At 41.3% G+C, this 16,649-nt stretch overlaps 1 protein-coding gene and 1 non-coding gene across 2 annotated transcripts in view; one reads left to right on the top strand and one right to left on the bottom strand.

Annotated features, from left to right (window-relative positions):
- The window catches only part of aacs (acetoacetyl-CoA synthetase), a 52,394-nt gene that overhangs the window by 23,971 nt on the left and 11,774 nt on the right, over nt 1–16,649 (bottom strand). Inside the window, exons 5-10 of the mRNA XM_054773274.1 lie at nt 14,927–15,024; nt 13,747–13,861; nt 13,343–13,424; nt 13,117–13,270; nt 9,384–9,464; nt 8,839–8,963 (exon numbers count right to left, since the gene is read on the bottom strand). Coding sequence (XP_054629249.1) covers nt 8,839–8,963; nt 9,384–9,464; nt 13,117–13,270; nt 13,343–13,424; nt 13,747–13,861; nt 14,927–15,024 — 655 coding nt within the window. The remainder of the gene's footprint in view (nt 1–8,838; nt 8,964–9,383; nt 9,465–13,116; nt 13,271–13,342; nt 13,425–13,746; nt 13,862–14,926; nt 15,025–16,649) is intronic.
- Nucleotides 4,197–4,295, top strand: LOC129180673 (small nucleolar RNA Me28S-Am2589). Its single transcript, XR_008570269.1, has one exon. It is a non-coding gene; the product is annotated as a small nucleolar RNA Me28S-Am2589 (small nucleolar RNA).

The following is a 16,649-nucleotide window of genomic DNA, read 5'->3' as shown; positions in this document are numbered from 1 at the left end:
ACACCAAAGAGTAAGAGAGGTGCAATGAGTACTGGGAAGATCAGGTAGTGCATTTCCCTTCTAATAAACATGCATCACATCTTAGTGAAGCAGACAATATAAAAAACAAGCTAATGGTGGATGCTGCCGCAGCAGGCTGCTAGCATTAGCAAAGAGGAAAAGTGAGAGGGGGGTTTATGAGGTCAAATGAGCCTCTGACAGAGCAGCTCGGATGAAGCAGCTGATCCCAATCAGCCGAGGCGACGTGCGATCTCGGCGCTCTGTCTGAACTAATGCGGCGCTCGATTTGTTTCCCCTGAATCCATGCATAGTAAGCCTCTCTTCCTGCGTAAAGGGCAAGCGCTAGCAAACGCCTCTCGCCCTTCATCCCATCTGCTCCAGTGGAGCTGCTCGGCACCGGTTGTGCTGTGCAGCTCCCAGGAGAGGCTCGGCAGAGTTCATCATTGTTTAAATATAACGCGAGGCACGACGAGGATGAGCACGTGTTCAGTCAAGCGTCGGGGAGAGATGAAAGGATAGCGAAAGTCAAAAAGCGATTGGGGATCAACTTTGGATTGAGCAAACAATAAAAAGAGTCAAAGATAATCACGCTCAGAGGACAGAATATTTTCTTGTTAAGACGTTTCACACGGGTAACACCGTGGGGTGTTTGCACACGCCGGCTTTGGGAGGCGACCGTGGCGGAAGGTGGCTTTCTTCGGGGTGAGCGGAAGCGACTCTGACAGCTGTCAACGGCCGGACAGCAAGTGTGAAAGGAGAAGTGACAAAGTACCACTCGCGTGTTCTCCCGCATGATTTCACTTTAAAACAAAAGGCCAGTTAAGAGTAGGCATTCAGCTCATTCTCGCCGGCGTCCAATCGATCAGAGGGGCTTCTGCCGCTACGGTAACCGCTGCTGTCAATCAAAAACATAAAAAAAGAGAGGCGACAAGACGGAGGCATTGATGGGATTGACTCTTGAGCTGTCGGTTCAAATCAATGAGTGTTAATGAAAGCTGTTGATGGGGTGAAAGTGCAAAGGTCGCAACATCTCAGATGGGATGGAGCGACCAGCTCCCGACAGTTAAACCTAAAAAGAATTTGTTGCGCATTTGTTGGCATTTTAAAGCAACTCTCCCACAAGAAATACAGATGGCCCCCCTAATTTGCAGACTTTTGCTCGAAATAAAATATTAAAACATTTATGAGACACAAACAAAACATTTTCTGAAAATCCAGTTGCGTAAAATGTTATGAGAATAAAGTCAAATATTATGGATAGAGTCGTAATCACGAGAAGAAAATTTACGAGAAGAAAGTTGAAATACAGTAATCCCTCGATCATCGTGGTTAATTGGTTCCAGACACGACCAATAAGTGAATTTACGCAAGGTAGGATTCAATATTAATAAACTGGATATAATAAACCCTTTTATGACTTTCTAAATGTGAGTTTTGACATTATTAGAGCCCTCTATACATGAAATAACATCCCTATAGTCACATTTACACTCCTATTACCCAATATATTAGATATAATCAGAGAAAATAAGCAAATTAAGACATAAATACGACTCATGCTTATATGTGTTTCAAAAAATATCTCTCGGAAGTGCAGACAGGAAGTAACATTAGGGGATTCAGAGTTTAGTTTTAGCTGAAGTAAGTAGTAAGTACAACAGTAGCATGTGTTATTATGATGATGACTATTATTATTATTATTATTATTATTATTATTATTATTATTATTATTATTATTGTGCCTTTTGTGAGATAAATAATTGTAAAATAATAAAAGCCTGTCCATCATGTCTGGTGTGAAACTACAGTTCATCAACATCTTCTATTGCTTTAAACTGTGTTTGTATATTAGGTCATTTAGAGCATTTTTATGTTTGAAAATGCTTAATTTAGGCCAAGAATATGTAACAATTGTTTAAAAATACATTTTTTGGAATAAAATAGGCTGTAATCAACCGCAAAACAGCAATCATTTATGAATTAATTCATTTTGGAAAAGCCACAATAGAGTGAGGGAGCGAAGGGTTCGAACCGTGATGGAGCGAAGGACGACTATAGCTGGAAATTCTTTTTAAAAACTCAGCGGAAATGTCAAAAACAGCTGTAATTTTACAAGAATAAAGTACAATGTTGAGAGAAAAAAGTCATATCCTAACGAGAAAAAAAGTCACAGTTTTACAAGGAAAAATTATGTCATTTTAGTAGGATAGAGTTGAAATATTTAAGAAAACATTTTTATTTTTTTGTATTATTATGAGAAACAAACAAAACAAAATAAAGTTGTCATTTCTGGAAAATTAGGCTGGGAAAAAGTTAGAATATTATGGAATAAAGTCAAAATGTGGGAATAAAGTCATAATACTACGAAAATAACATTTACAAAGATTATTTGAGAAGAAAATTGGAAAATAAAAAAAACGCAGAAATGGAAAAAAACAGCTCCAATTTTATGAGAATAAAGTAAAAATATTACCAAAAAAATGTCACATTCTAAGGAGAAAAAAGTTGCAATTTTACGAGAATAAAGTTCTAATATTATGAGAAAAATGCCATTTTAGTAGCATAGAGTTGAAATATAAAAATAAAATTCATATAGTATGAAAAACAAAACAAAATAAAGTTGTAATTTTAGGAAAACTACATCGGGGAAAAAAGTTAAAATATTTTAAATAATAATTTTTTTAAAAAGTCAAAATATTACAAGAAGGAAAATATACAAAGATTATTTGACCGGAAAGTTGAAATATTTGGAACATTTAAAAAGAAAACACCAAAAATGTGAAAAAAAGCTAAGACTGAAGCAGATACTGATAATTAGCTTTTTCACCTATGACACAGCTGAGATGCAGTATTTCCTTGAAATGTAGACTAATTCTTAGCATATCTACATGGGTTGCTTTACAATATTTCTTGCATCATTTCATGTTTCACTATGTGGCCCTTGCTGGAAAAAGTTGGGACACCCAGTGGGTTTAGGGTTTAGGGGTTAGGGTGTTAGCGTTAATGCGAGAGTAAGTAAATATAATTTACAGTCAAGGTTGTGTTATTATTATTAGTCGTAGTAGTATTGTTAGTTACATCCACTGAGGAGGGAAGAGAGTCCCTGCTCCTCATGGTGTGTTTTTGTGGAAGGAGTTCACCCTGTTAAGAGATTACCGTCAAAATTTACAGCAAAAAGCCAACTATGAGTAAGCGTAAATGCCAATTATCGGGCATCGTAGGCGAGCGGAATTCGAAATCAAAGACCAAAAGTCGGCCGACACGGAGCAGGGAAGCCTCAGTGAGAGTTTAAGACTCTCCAAGGCTCTGACAGATTTAGCCCCAATTAAATGGTCCAACCTCGATTCGCAGGACGAGGGTGTAAAAATGTTCTTGTCAGCCTCTCCCAGAGGGTTTTTCCCAGCGCGGCGCTGGGATGTGGAAAATGTGTCTGAGGAGGCAACATCAGCACCTAATTGGTTCAAAAAGTCTCTGGCAGTTGAAAAGGTTCTATCCATCTTTGTGTCATTGCGCTCGGCTTCTCTTTGGGGCTCATTTGGTCCCAAGTATACACACCTTGATCCCCGCCAAACCTTGTTAATGCCATGTCATGTTCTCGTGCAGCGGTAATTAACTAAAGCACAACGTTGACGATAAGCAAGAGCTTGGAAGTTGAAGCTTGGAAGTTGAAGCTTTTCAGCGGAGAAGATGAAAAATACGTCAAATCATTTCAATTCTGGCAAGACGTGAAAGGAGCTCATTAGTCGCGGGATACGCAAACAGATGGTGAGACTCAGCAGCAGAAACTTTTTTAACGCGACACGTCCGCGCTATAGTCGCAGCCATTTGCCGTTTATGTCAAAACCTCCAAGTTTCTTACCCGCTCCTTTCTTTGCTGACGGCGATGTGCCATTTGGAGCCTTAAATCGCGCTACTTTTGCTGACCACAGCGCACATATTTCCAACTCTTAGCAGCCCGAGAGTCCTAATTCACACTCAGCCAGGAGCTGATGTGACACAATGGGGAAGGGGTTCCTCCGGGGACTGGGCTTGTGACAGAATCCACCTGGAACCTCACCCAAAAAAAGGAATTTGATCAAACCTGTCCTTTGTGAAGCTTCAAGGAGCTGATGAGAATATAGAAATGACAAAATTACTTTTAAGAGAGGTTTAGATAACAATTTCCCTTACTTTGTGTAAATGTTTCTTATTTTCAAACGCAAATGTTGACATATATGGAACTGAGACCAATAGTCAATAAATTGTTGAAGTATTTGAAGTTTTGATGGGATGCTTGTATTTAGTCCGATGCATCTTTTTTAGACTTTACAGTAGTGACTGATTAGTTCAGGATATCCACTTACTGCTAAACACTGCGACTCTGAATACAACTGAGACAGATAAAAGAGGCGAGAAGCAAAGCAAGTGACACGGAAGACGGCGTGAGACATGCAGGGAAAGAAGATAGAAAGGAGTGATAGACACAGATAAAGAGGACAGCGAGACGAGCGAAAGATACAGGGAAAGGAGAGATATTGTAAACATTGCGACTCTAAATACAACAGAAGAGAGTGACCTGGAAGAATGAGTGTGAGACATACAGTGAAAGAAGATAGAAAGGAGTGATAGACACAAATAAAGAGGACAGCGAGACAAGCAAAAGTTACAGGTAAAGAAGAGAGATATGGTAAACATTGTGGCTAGATACCACAGATACAGATAAAAGAAGAGAAAATCGGAGTGAGTGACACGGAAGAATGAGTGAGACATACAGTGAAAGGAGACAGAAGCAAGTGATAGATATGGATAAAGACGACAGTGAGACAAGTGAAAGTTATGGGGAAAGAAGAGAGACTCAAATACAACACAGACAGATTAAAGACGAGAAGCCAAGTGAGTGACATGGGAGAATGAGTGACACATACAGGAAAAGAATATAGAAATGAGTAATAGATATGGATAAAGAGGACAGCGAGATGAGTGAAAGTTATGGTGACAGAAGTAGGATATGCTAAACATTGCAACTCTAAATACAACACAGAGAGATGAAAGAAGAGAAGCGACGCAAGTGACATGGGAGAACGGGTGAGACATACAGGGCAAGAAGATAGAAAGGAGTGATAGATATAAATAAAGTGGACAGCGAGACGAGTGAAAGTTATGGGGAAAGAAGAATGATATGCTCAACATTGCATCTTCTAAATACAACAGATGAAAGAGGATAGAAGATAGAAACGTAGCAAATGTAGCGGAACAACGAGTGAGAAACAGAGAAAATAATAGATACGGATAAAGAGGACAGCGAGACGAGCGAAAGTTACAAAAAAAAAAAGAAGAGAGCTATGCTAAACATTCTGACTAAATACAATCAGAATCAGAGTCAATCAGAAAATTCCTGCCAGATGCAGAAAAACGTGCTCATGCTTTTGTGACCTCCTGGTTGGATTATTGTAACACTCTGTTAATACGTTCCTCAAAAAAATCTTTAAAGACCCTTCAGTTAGTCCAAAATACTGCTGCAGGAGTCTTAACCAGAACCAGAAGAACAGATCATACTATATTTCACCGGTATTAGCCTCGCTTCACTGGTTACCCGTAAAATTTTGAATTGAGCTTAAAATTCCCCTTCCCCTGCTCTCAGTAAACTATCAACCCTGTAGAACACGATCCCACAATTTACACTTACTTGAGCGTTTAGTTATCAGGCACCTCTGTTATGGAACCATCTCCCTGACTCAATTCAGAGGGCAGACACCCTCTCTCTATTTTAAAGTCAACTCAAAACACACCTTTTTGCTAAAGCATACACAGTAGTGTGAAAAGGTGTTTGCCCCCTTCTTGATTTTTTTTTTTTTGCATGTTTGTCACACTTAAATGTTTCAAATAATCAAACAAATAGTGAATGACAACACAACTGAACACAAAATGTAGTTTTTGAATGAAACTTTTTATTATTAAAAGGAGAAAAAATCCAAACCTACATGTCCCTGTGTAAAAAACGTGACTGCCCCCACTGTTAAAACATAACTGAGGTTATTTGAGATCTATCAGTCTGGGAAAGGTTATAAAGCCATTTCTAAAGCTTTGGGACACCATCGAACCACAGAAAGAGCCATTATCCACAAATGACGAAAAGATGGAACAGTGGTGAACCTTCCCAGGAGTGACCCCAATAGCGCAGCAACGACTCATGGAAAGGGTGAAAACCTTCAAGTTCCTTGGCACACACATCAGCGAGGACCTCACCTGGTCTCACAACACCCAACAAATTATGAAGAAGTCCCAAAGGAGACTGTACTTCCTGAGAAGACTGAGGAAATTTGGCATGTCCACCACAATCCTGAGTTTCTTCTACAGATGCACTATGGAAAGTGTCCTTACCGCCTCCATCACTGTTTGGTACGGTAACTGTACAACACGTGATAGGAAGGCACTCCAGCGGGTGATCAAGACCTCACAGAACATTGTTGGGGCAGCCCTCCCCTCACTGCAAGACATTTATAAATCTAGAGTCCTACGAAGAACACACAACCTCATCAAGGACAGCACACATCCACAACACTCATTATTCACACTCCTACCGTCAGGCAGACGCTACAGGAGTTTGAAGTCCAGGACCACAAGGCTGGCAAACAGCTTTTACCCACAGGCCATCAGGCTTCTCAACGAAGCACTCACACACGCCGCACGCAACACACGCACACACTCATAGCACTTTTATTTATTTATTTATATTATTTATCTGTATTAATGTCTCTTCTGTTGTTGTTTAATTTATTGGTATTTATGTTTCTTATGTTCTTACTCATGTTCTTGTGTTTTCTTTCTTTTTTGGGAGAATAAACAGAACAAGAATTTCATTGCATAGTTTTACTGTGCATATGACAATAAAACGCTTGAATCTCATCCGAGAGGTAACAAAAGCTCCTACAACAACATCCAAAGAAGTGCAGGCCTCACTTGCCTCAGTTAAGGTCAGTGTTCATGACTCCACCATAAGAAAGACACTGGGCAAAACAGCCTGCATGGCAGAGTTCCAAGACAAAAACCACTCCTGAACAAAAAGAACATCAAGGCTTGTCTCAATTTTGCCAGAAAACATCTTGATGATCCCCAAGACCTTTAGGAAAATACTCTGTGGTCTGACAAGACAAAAGTTGAACATTTTGGAATGTTTGTGTCCCAATACATCTGGTGTAAAAGTAACACCGCATTTCAGAAAAAGAACATCATACCAACAGTAAAATATGGTGGTGGTAGTGTGATGGTCTGGGGCTGTTTTGCTGCTTCAGGACCTGGAAGACTTGCTGTGACAAATGGAACCATGAATTCTGCTAAAGGAGAATCTGTTGGTGACCTCAAGCTGAAACCAACTTGGGTTCTGCAGCAGGACAATGATCCAAAACACACCAGCAAGTCCACCTCTGAATGGCTGAAGAACAACAAAATGAAGACTTTGGAGTGGCCTAGTCCAAGTCCTGACCTAAATCCTATTGAGATGCTGTGGCATGACCTTAAAAAGGCGCTTCATGCTGGAAATGCCTCCAATGTGGCTGAATGACAACAATTCTGCAAAAATGAGTGGGCCAACATTCCTCCCCAGCGCTGTAAGAGACTCATTGCAAGTTATCACGAACGCTTGATTGCAGTTGTTGCTGCTAAGGGGGCCCAACCAGTTATTAGGTTTAGGGGGCAATCACTTTTTCACACAGGGACATGAAGGTTTGGATTTTTGTTCTCCTTAATATCCCTTAATAATAAAAAGTTCCATTTAAAAACTGCATTTTGTGTTCAGCTGTGTTGTCACTGACTAATATTTAAATTCTGATCTGAAACATTTAAGTGTGACAAATATGCAAAAAAAAAAAAAAAAAGAAACCAGGAAGGCAGCAAACCCTTTTGTAGCTGCCCCACACAGAGCCTGAGTTCTGTTCAAGGTTTCTTCCCCTGGAGGGAGTTTTTCCTTGCCTCCATCACCAAGTGCTTGCCCATGTCGGGTTTCAGTTGCTTCTCACTTTTCATTTATGAGTGTGACCTTCATGTTAAAAGTGTCATGAGATAACTGTTGTCGTGATTTGGCGCTATATAAATAAATTTAATTGAACAAAGAAATGAAGGAAGAGAGAAGCGAAGTGAGTGACATGGAAGAACGAGTGAGACATACAGGGAAAGTAGTTAGAAATGAGTGATAAATAAGGATAAAGAGGACAGCGAGACGAGTGAAAGTTTCGGGGAAAGGAGAGATATGCTAAACATTGCGTCTCTCAATACAACAGAGACAGATGAAAGAGGATAGAAGAACGCGAGTGACATGGAACGAGTGAGACATACAGAGAAAGTAATAGATAAGGATAAAGAGGACAGCGAGGCGAGTGAAAGTTTCGGGGAAAGGAGAGATATGCCAAACATTGCGTCTCTCAATACAACAGAGACAGATGAAAGAGGATAGAAGAACGCGAGTGACATGGAACGAGTGAGACATACAGAGAAAGTAATAGATACGGATAAAGAGGACAGCGAGACGAGTGAAAGCTATGTAAAAAGAAGAGGGACATGCTGAACACTGCGACTAAATACAACGGAGAGACGAAAGAAGAGAAGCAAAGAGTGTCACGGAAGAACGAGCGAGACGCACAGGTCAAGAAGATAGAAACGAGTAATTGATATGAATAAAGCGGACAGCGATACGAGCGGGATTTACAGGGAAAGAAGAAAGATATGACAACGTGTGGCGGTAGTTATGAAGGTGGTACATTTCTCCTGCACCCTGCTGAGCATCACTCTGCGGTATTACGGTCGCCACAACCCCAATAAGAAGCAGCGTTTGTCAAAGTGTAGGTACGAGGTTGGCTAACTCACCCCAGCTGCTCCGTCAGGTTCCACAGTACACTGGGGGTGGGCATAAGCGGTGACCCGTCATACAGAACCACTGAAGCCCCGACTGCCAGAGCTGACACCAGCCAGTTCCACATCATCCAGCCCGTCTGAGGAACACACACACATGCACATCAGCATTAGCAAGCCTTAGGATCAAGCTCGTGGAAGGGAGATCAGCTCTATTAAAGCAAACACTCCTTTAATCTCCGTAAAAATTGTGTTGTTCACACATTTTTATCCCCCAAAACAACCATTCCTGAGTGAGAAACTCAGTATGAATATGTGACGCAAGGTGGTAGTAAAAAGTTAAGCGGTGAGATCTTCAGGAAGTACTAAAAATTACACATTGCTCCAACCTTCAGCCTCATCTCACCGCGGCTAATGAAGACAAAACACGTGCACCTACGTGTGTGTCATCACCGCTAAAAATACCAGACGATATCGTCTGCGCTGCCCAGCGAGGTGAGACAAAGGTGGGAAAGTTCCCCGGGTCGTAGGAAGGCTCGGCAGGCGGCGTGCGGACTTACCGTGGTGTAGTAGATGATGACGTCATTGCTGGTCATGTTGCCGTGGAGGATGTGTTCTTTCAGGTGCTGGATGAGCGTGCCCTGCAAACACAAAGATAAGATAAGAAAAGATGATTTTGCATTAGACACCAGCATCTCTGCCGAAGCACAGTCTAGTAGAGGGCTGCCCATCGCGATCGACGTAGGTAGCGTGGGTCGATCTCATGTGTTACCCATGTCATAAATGAAAATAAACTGTGTGTACAATGAACGCTACGTAGCAATTTTGACTGACATACTACTGGTGTTATGTGTACAACTACTGAATTGAATTGTGAAAGATTCAATGCTAACCTGTTTTGATTGCCAGTAACTAACCACTTTGGATGACTGAGCTCCTCACCCTATCCAGCCACGCTAACTAGGAAACTCATTTCAGCTGCTTTATCCGCTTGTATCGCGACCCAAAGCTCATATTTATTGTTTTCATTTCAATTTTTATTTATGTTCACTTTATATTTTATTTTATATTTTCATCATGTACGTTTATTTTATTTTTATATGTTCAAAAACAAACTATCCCATATATCCTACACACATGAACATAATGAGCCCAATTGTTGTTCATTACTACAGTAGCTGTTCTTTTTATATTATATTTTATTTATATATTTTATTTTAGATGTATTTTAGATTTTGATTATTTTTGGGATTTTTTTGTATTTATTTGAGTTTTGTATTTTATTTATTTTTATTTTATTTATTTTATTTTATATGTTCAAAAACAAACCATCCCATATATAGCTATCCTTCACACAAATACATAGTGAGCCCATTTGTAGTCAGTTTCTCCTGTATTTGTTCTTTTTAATTTCATAATTTCTATATGTATGTATACTATTTAATATTTTCATTCATTTCTTTTTTCCATATTATTAATTTCTTTTTTAATGTTTATTTCACTTTTAAATTTTTTTTTAATCTATCCCACACCTAGCAACTTTTTACACACATCTGTTACTACTGTATTTATTTTCCATATGTTAATTTTATATATTTTTTCATATTTTAATTTTATATGTTCAAAAACACTATACCATACAGCCATCCTTCACACGCATTCACAATGAGCCCATTCGTAGTCTGTTGCTTCCCAAAACAGCAGCACCTAGCAACGCACGTAAATGTGTGGGAAACGCTGAAGCAGTCCTCAATCGCTCACCTGCTTATTTTATTCATGCATCATTTTCTCAGCATTTCTATCCCACACTGTTGGTGCTCTGGACTAATTTGGCGTTCCCCTGCATTCACTTCCCACCACGCTCACTGCACTGCTTTTAATCATGGAGCACTAAAACGCTTTGGCCCAAGCACGCAGCCATATGAAAAAGCAGGCAAAAATGTGTCCAGTGCGACTTCTCCTGCAGTCAGACCCCGTCACAGCTGGGTGTCATCGCCGGCGATGTCGTGCGAGCATTTCATCTTTGGCGCCTGTCACATCCGTCTCGTGCCGGCTGCCGTCTCGCTCCTGACAGCTATTATGTTAAGAGGCGTGACAAAGCAGAAAACAGGCTACAGCGCCGCGGCTAATTGGTGAGTCGAAGAGGACCGCCAAAGAATGCTTTCACCAAAGCGTTACTGTCCAATTATCGGCCGCACGGGGAGGAAGATGGGGCAGGGAAGAAACTGCTAAAGAATGAGAGGGAAATAGCAAGTGAGTGTGGAGGAGTTAAGTGGGGAAAAGGCCTAATGAGGATCTGAAAAGAGCAAGTAATAGGACAATAGGAAAGAATGCTTTCATGGAAGAATTGTCCACTGCGGGTGCGCTTATGTGCACATGTGAGAGATAGAAAATAAATGGCTGGTGAATGAGAAAGGAAACTTTTAATGGTACACCCAAACATGTCATTCACATGACCTTCTGTCAGGTGGTTAAAAAAAACAACAACCCAACTCCAGTCTGTCGATGGAGCTCTGCTGCCACCCTGTGGTGGATCACACACAAGAAGAACCACGTAAAGCACAGTTAAAGATGCCCTGTTATGCAAAAATGATGTTTGACTTATGTGCTGACATTAACATGTGTCCCCAGAGCCAAATGTGGGAAACATCTATCATCTCCCTCACTTGTTTGCTCCACTTTTGAGAGATGAGGCTCCCAAACGCTCGGTATTCAAGTTGCAGGTTCTGGTGATTAAAAAGTCACAGAAAACGCAGGCTTCGCTACACATCTTAAAGTAAAACCCGGAGCCCTAAAATCATCTCAACCTAATTTTTTCCCCACAAAACACTACCATATTATCACAAACACTTGGTGACGGCCAGTATTTGTTTCCATCTGTCCACCTGCAGGCGCTTGATTTTTGGTCTTTACAACCAAAAGCAAGTTAAAAAGGTCGCCTATTTGGCAAAAGTGACCCAGGCATGAGAAATATCTATCGTTCCCCGTCATTTGTTCGCTCCACTTTTAGAGAAACGGCGCTCAAATGCTCGCTTTTGAAGTTGCGGCTTTTTGTGACCTCATAAAGGCTGAAACTCCTTCCTCATGGACATGAAGTTGTATCTGACCCACCCCTAGCTAGATGAGCCCGCCCTGTGTATACGCCCACCATTTCAAGGAGGATCATTTTGAAAAAATGTTTTAAAAAAATTAAAGCAGGCTTTGCTACACATCTTTAAAAAGGAAAAGAAGCTTTAAGGCCAATTGTATGAAACTTGGCCAGGATTAGTTTTTTACTTATTATATTTTCTAACTGAAAAATCCCCTCTATTTTAAGGTATATAAAAATAGGAGATTTGCATGTACTGTATGCCCACACTTTTTACCCTCAGGACCGATTTGGTCTCATTTGACTCCCATAACAACAACATATGTTTGATATTCTGTAATCTTGACATATTTTAATACTTTATTTATGAATATTTAACAAATGGAAGCCTACTACGCCCACCGCTTAACTGGGGACAGCTTCGTAAAAAAATAGTATTTTTTTTTTTAAAAAGGAGGCTTCACCACACACCAAGAAAAAAAACTTTTATGGCTATTTCTATAAAACTTGGCCAGGATTTGATTTTTTGTTATTGTTTTTAAAAATTCGATCATCCCCTCGATTTCGAAGTGTACAGAACAGGCGATTTGCATCTATGCCCACACTTTTCACCCTCGGGACCAATTTGGTCCCATTTGACTCGCATAAGAACCACAAGCTGTATATTTGGCATATTGGAACGCTTTACTTGGGAATATTTAATGAAGCTAAGCCTACTACGCCCACCACTTGAAAGAGAAATTTGTAAAAGAAAAAGCAGGCTTCGCTACACCTCTTAAAAAAAAGGACCGGATTTTTTAAAATGCTTTTTAAAATTCAATAATTGTCTCTATTTTACAGTGTATAGTAAAGCAGATTTGCATGTATTCCCACGCTTTTTACTCTGGGGACTGATTTGGTCTAATTTTACTCACATTAGAACCAGAAATATGTGATATACCGTAATCCTGACATATTATAATGCTTTACTTGTGAATATTTAATTTACACTTGACGGAGAAAAGCTTTGTAAAAATGAAAAAAGCAGGCTTCGCTACACGTCTTTGAAATAAATTTGGCTAATTGTATGGAACTTGTCCAGTGTTAGATTTTTTTATGATTATTTTTACATTCAATAACCTCCTCTATTTCAATGTGTCGAGGACATTTGCACGTATGCCCGTACTTTGACCCTCAGGACCAATTGGGTAAGTCAGAATTCTCACCCCAGCAGAGTGGACCATACATTTCGGTGATCCTGTGGTTCCAGATGAGTACATGATGAAGAGAGGATGACTGAAAGGAAGCTGCTCAAACTCCAGCTGGGGGAGTTGGTCCCCCTCCCCACGTCCAGATGCCAGGAAGTCATCTATAAACACGCTGTTAAAAAAAACAGGAAAAACATTAAAAGGAAGGATTCACTCTCAGAGACGTGTGCTCGCGTGCTCACACCTGTTGGGGATCTTGGAGAGGTCAGTGTCGTGTTTGGCGCGAGCGTAGGGAATCACCACCACTTTCTGCAGGTCAGGAAGACCTACAGGGAGACGAGGCACAGGCACTTGCACTTCGGCGCTCACCGAACACGATACCAAAAAGGCATCAGGCGAACCCGGAGGAATAAAAGTGTTATGTCCTACGACATTTACACGTCTGGTGTTCTTCCCGGTAACTACTCGCCAAGTTAACAGACACTTCTTTTTACACTTGTAACTTCAAACATTGCCTGTGCACTTCTGAAAGGTGTGTGTATGGCCACAGTTTGACCCCGGAACAGACTATTCAAGGTGTAGGTAAAAGATATTTCATGAGTATTCCAACTAAAGGATCAAGGAAGGAAAAAAAAAGCGAGTGCCGACCTTTGACGACGCTGGTCAGCTTCTCCATGTGGTCGTGAGTTTTGCCGTTGTACACCACGGCGGCCACAGAGAAGATGAGCTTGGGCTGGATTTGAGAGAACCTGTCAAGAACGCCCTGAGAAAAGAGTAAAAAAAATAAGCGCAGGGAGCGTGACAAGAAGCACAAATATGAGTAATATTGAGTCAAGGAAGGCAACCAATGAATGGATACAGGTAATATTAAATAAAACAATCATCCTAATATGTAGTAACACTACTGTCCACAGGAGGTGCTAAAAGACCAGTGTAAAGTTGCCCAGTAGTACTGTACACTAAGTCCCCTACTAACGAACATCCGACGTGCGAATTTTCGGAGAGACGAACACAAGCCGACTAGTCTATATTTTCATGTGTTTTGCCTTGTAAGTCCATATTTATACTGTACATGCTTGACCAGCAGAGGGCACTGTGACACTGCTAATGGGTAAAGCGTATCTTGCTTGCTTGCTGCTGTAACAAGTAAATTTCCCCGCTGTGGGATAAATAAAGTACATACAATACAATACAATACAATGGGACCAACAGGGAGAACAAGAGGAGGAGAAGGGGAGGAGAGAAAGCTACATTGTTAGCTGTATGATAGAACCGGACAGAGCGTGTGATTAAAGTTTATGAAGAGTTAATAGGCCTGCTTAATTCTACACCACCCACAGAACACTACCTCTTTTAGAAGAGTCTAACCACCACCATTTGTCCTTTTTTTCAATAACTCCTCCTCCTCCACCACAACGACGTATGCTCGACCACTCCTCTTCAAAGGTAAATAACATTTATCATTACGTATTATTATATCACTTTTATTATTGTTTTTTTCATTAATTATCCTGGTTTAATATTACTACTGCATCCAAACTCATATTTACATACATACGCATATACTGTATATGTATACACGTACATGTAGTACCTATATCATTGGTAATATTACCTTTTCCCCTACTTAAGAACAATTCCACATAAGAACGGTCGTCTGGAACCAATTGTGTTGGTTAGTTGGGGACTTAGTGTATGAGACTGTACATGTCCCATGTCTTTTAATATTATCAAAGATTCAGTCATATTTCGGTGCTTTGCAGTAAAATTGTCATACTCAAGTCATGTGCACACCAAATACATGAAATAAGCATTTTTTTCTCCTTACGTTGACTCCAAAGTCGACAGAGGTGGAGCTCCAAATGGCTCCGATGCTGGCCGCGGCCAACATGGCCTCCACTGCATGGACGCCGTTGGGCAGGTAACCTACACAGTGCGACAAAGAGAGTGGAGGCTTTGACTTAACAGATTTGCAACCATTCTGTGACCTCCTGCTAAGACCCTTTCTAAAAAGGTTGGACAACAAACTCGCGCAATGAGGAGTTTTTAAGACCCCAGGGTAAAAATGTAGATTGAGTGGTGAGAGTTTTGCCTTTTGGCTTGGCTTGCTGTGGCCAAAAGGGTTTGCTGTGCTGTGACCACTATACGATCACGGCAACTTCTCCCAGTCAGTCACTACCCACCGCTCATGACCACAGGTGAGGGTAAAAAACATCGATTCAGTGATGAGTTCTTTGCCTTTTGGCTTGGCTCCCTCATTACCACAACAAACCAGTGCAGAGTCCGCATAGCTGCAGACATTGCACCAATCCGCCTTTCGATCTTGGGTTCCAGCCTTCCCTCAGTCGACCCAGATCCTCAAGATACTTAAACTCCTCCACTTGGGGCAGGATTTCATCCCCAACCCGGGGATGGCGCTCTACACTTTTTCGGGCGAGGACCATAAAGTTGGACGCGGAGGTGCTGATTGCTCATACCAGCCGCTTCACATTCGGCTGCGATCAAAAATTTCATTTTAGTTTCAGGATAATTGAAGAAGTATTTTGAGCTAGCCAGGAGTTGAACCGAGAATCTTCTGATTCGAAGTCAGACGCGTTATCCATTACACCACTAGCTAGCCCTATACGACAGCAATCTACACCGTGAGGCCAGGATGTAGATTATCACTGTTGTTCATTACACACCGTCATGTCAAAAGAGATGTCTTTTCAGACAAGACCACCGGAAAACACCAAAAGGAACACATGATCCACTTCACCGTTGCCGTGACCCGGATTAGAACCGGGGTTGCTGCGGCCACAACGCAAAGTACTAACTACTATACGATCACGGCCGTTAGAGATATACCTTGATGAGTACAGTCTGTGCTCTCTTAAAGTGTAAATCAAACCCGGAGAAGGCCCTTTTCCAGACAAGAACCATTGAATCGGACTCAGAGATGGCCCTTTTCCAGGCAAGAGCCATGGACTTGGACTCAGAGGTGCTGATTAACACCCTAGCTGCTCCACATTCGGTTGTGAGCAAAAATTCCATTTTCGCTTCAGTATTTTGAGCTAGCCTGGAAAAAAACCTAGAATCTTCGGAACCACAGCAAGACGCGTTATCTATTGCGCCACGAGCCCGACAAAGAGCAGCTCTGCACCGTCAGGCCAGGTTGTGGATGATCAGAGGAAGAGGCCCAGGAAGGAGCTACACTGTCAGCAACATCAGCTCACCTGACCATATCTGAGAAACGCTAACCTCAAGTTAGCGCCCAGCAGTTCGCTTCCTCGCGACCGATATTTAGCATCTGCTGCTCGTTTAGCTTCATGACGACAGGAACTGGCGTATCGCGACTGAGACCATCCACGCTGACAAAAAGAAACAGTCCCAAGTCAAAGAACAGATCAAACGTTTGGTAAATCAGCTGTTCAAAAGAATGAATGTTGGCACAATCAACGCAAGCACGTTTTGTTCCCTGCTCGTCGAGAAGAGCCAACGTGCTTTCATGTCGGCTGCTATCAAGCCCACTTGACCTCATCAGCTAAGTGCCGCTATATCATCAACACCTG

The sequence above is a fragment of the Dunckerocampus dactyliophorus genome, chromosome 4 (genome assembly GCF_027744805.1).
Source record: "Dunckerocampus dactyliophorus isolate RoL2022-P2 chromosome 4, RoL_Ddac_1.1, whole genome shotgun sequence".
In the NCBI taxonomy this organism is placed as follows: domain Eukaryota; kingdom Metazoa; phylum Chordata; class Actinopteri; order Syngnathiformes; family Syngnathidae; genus Dunckerocampus; species Dunckerocampus dactyliophorus.
Note: the sequence above shows the minus strand (reverse complement) of the source record. Positions and strands in the feature narration are given on the sequence as shown.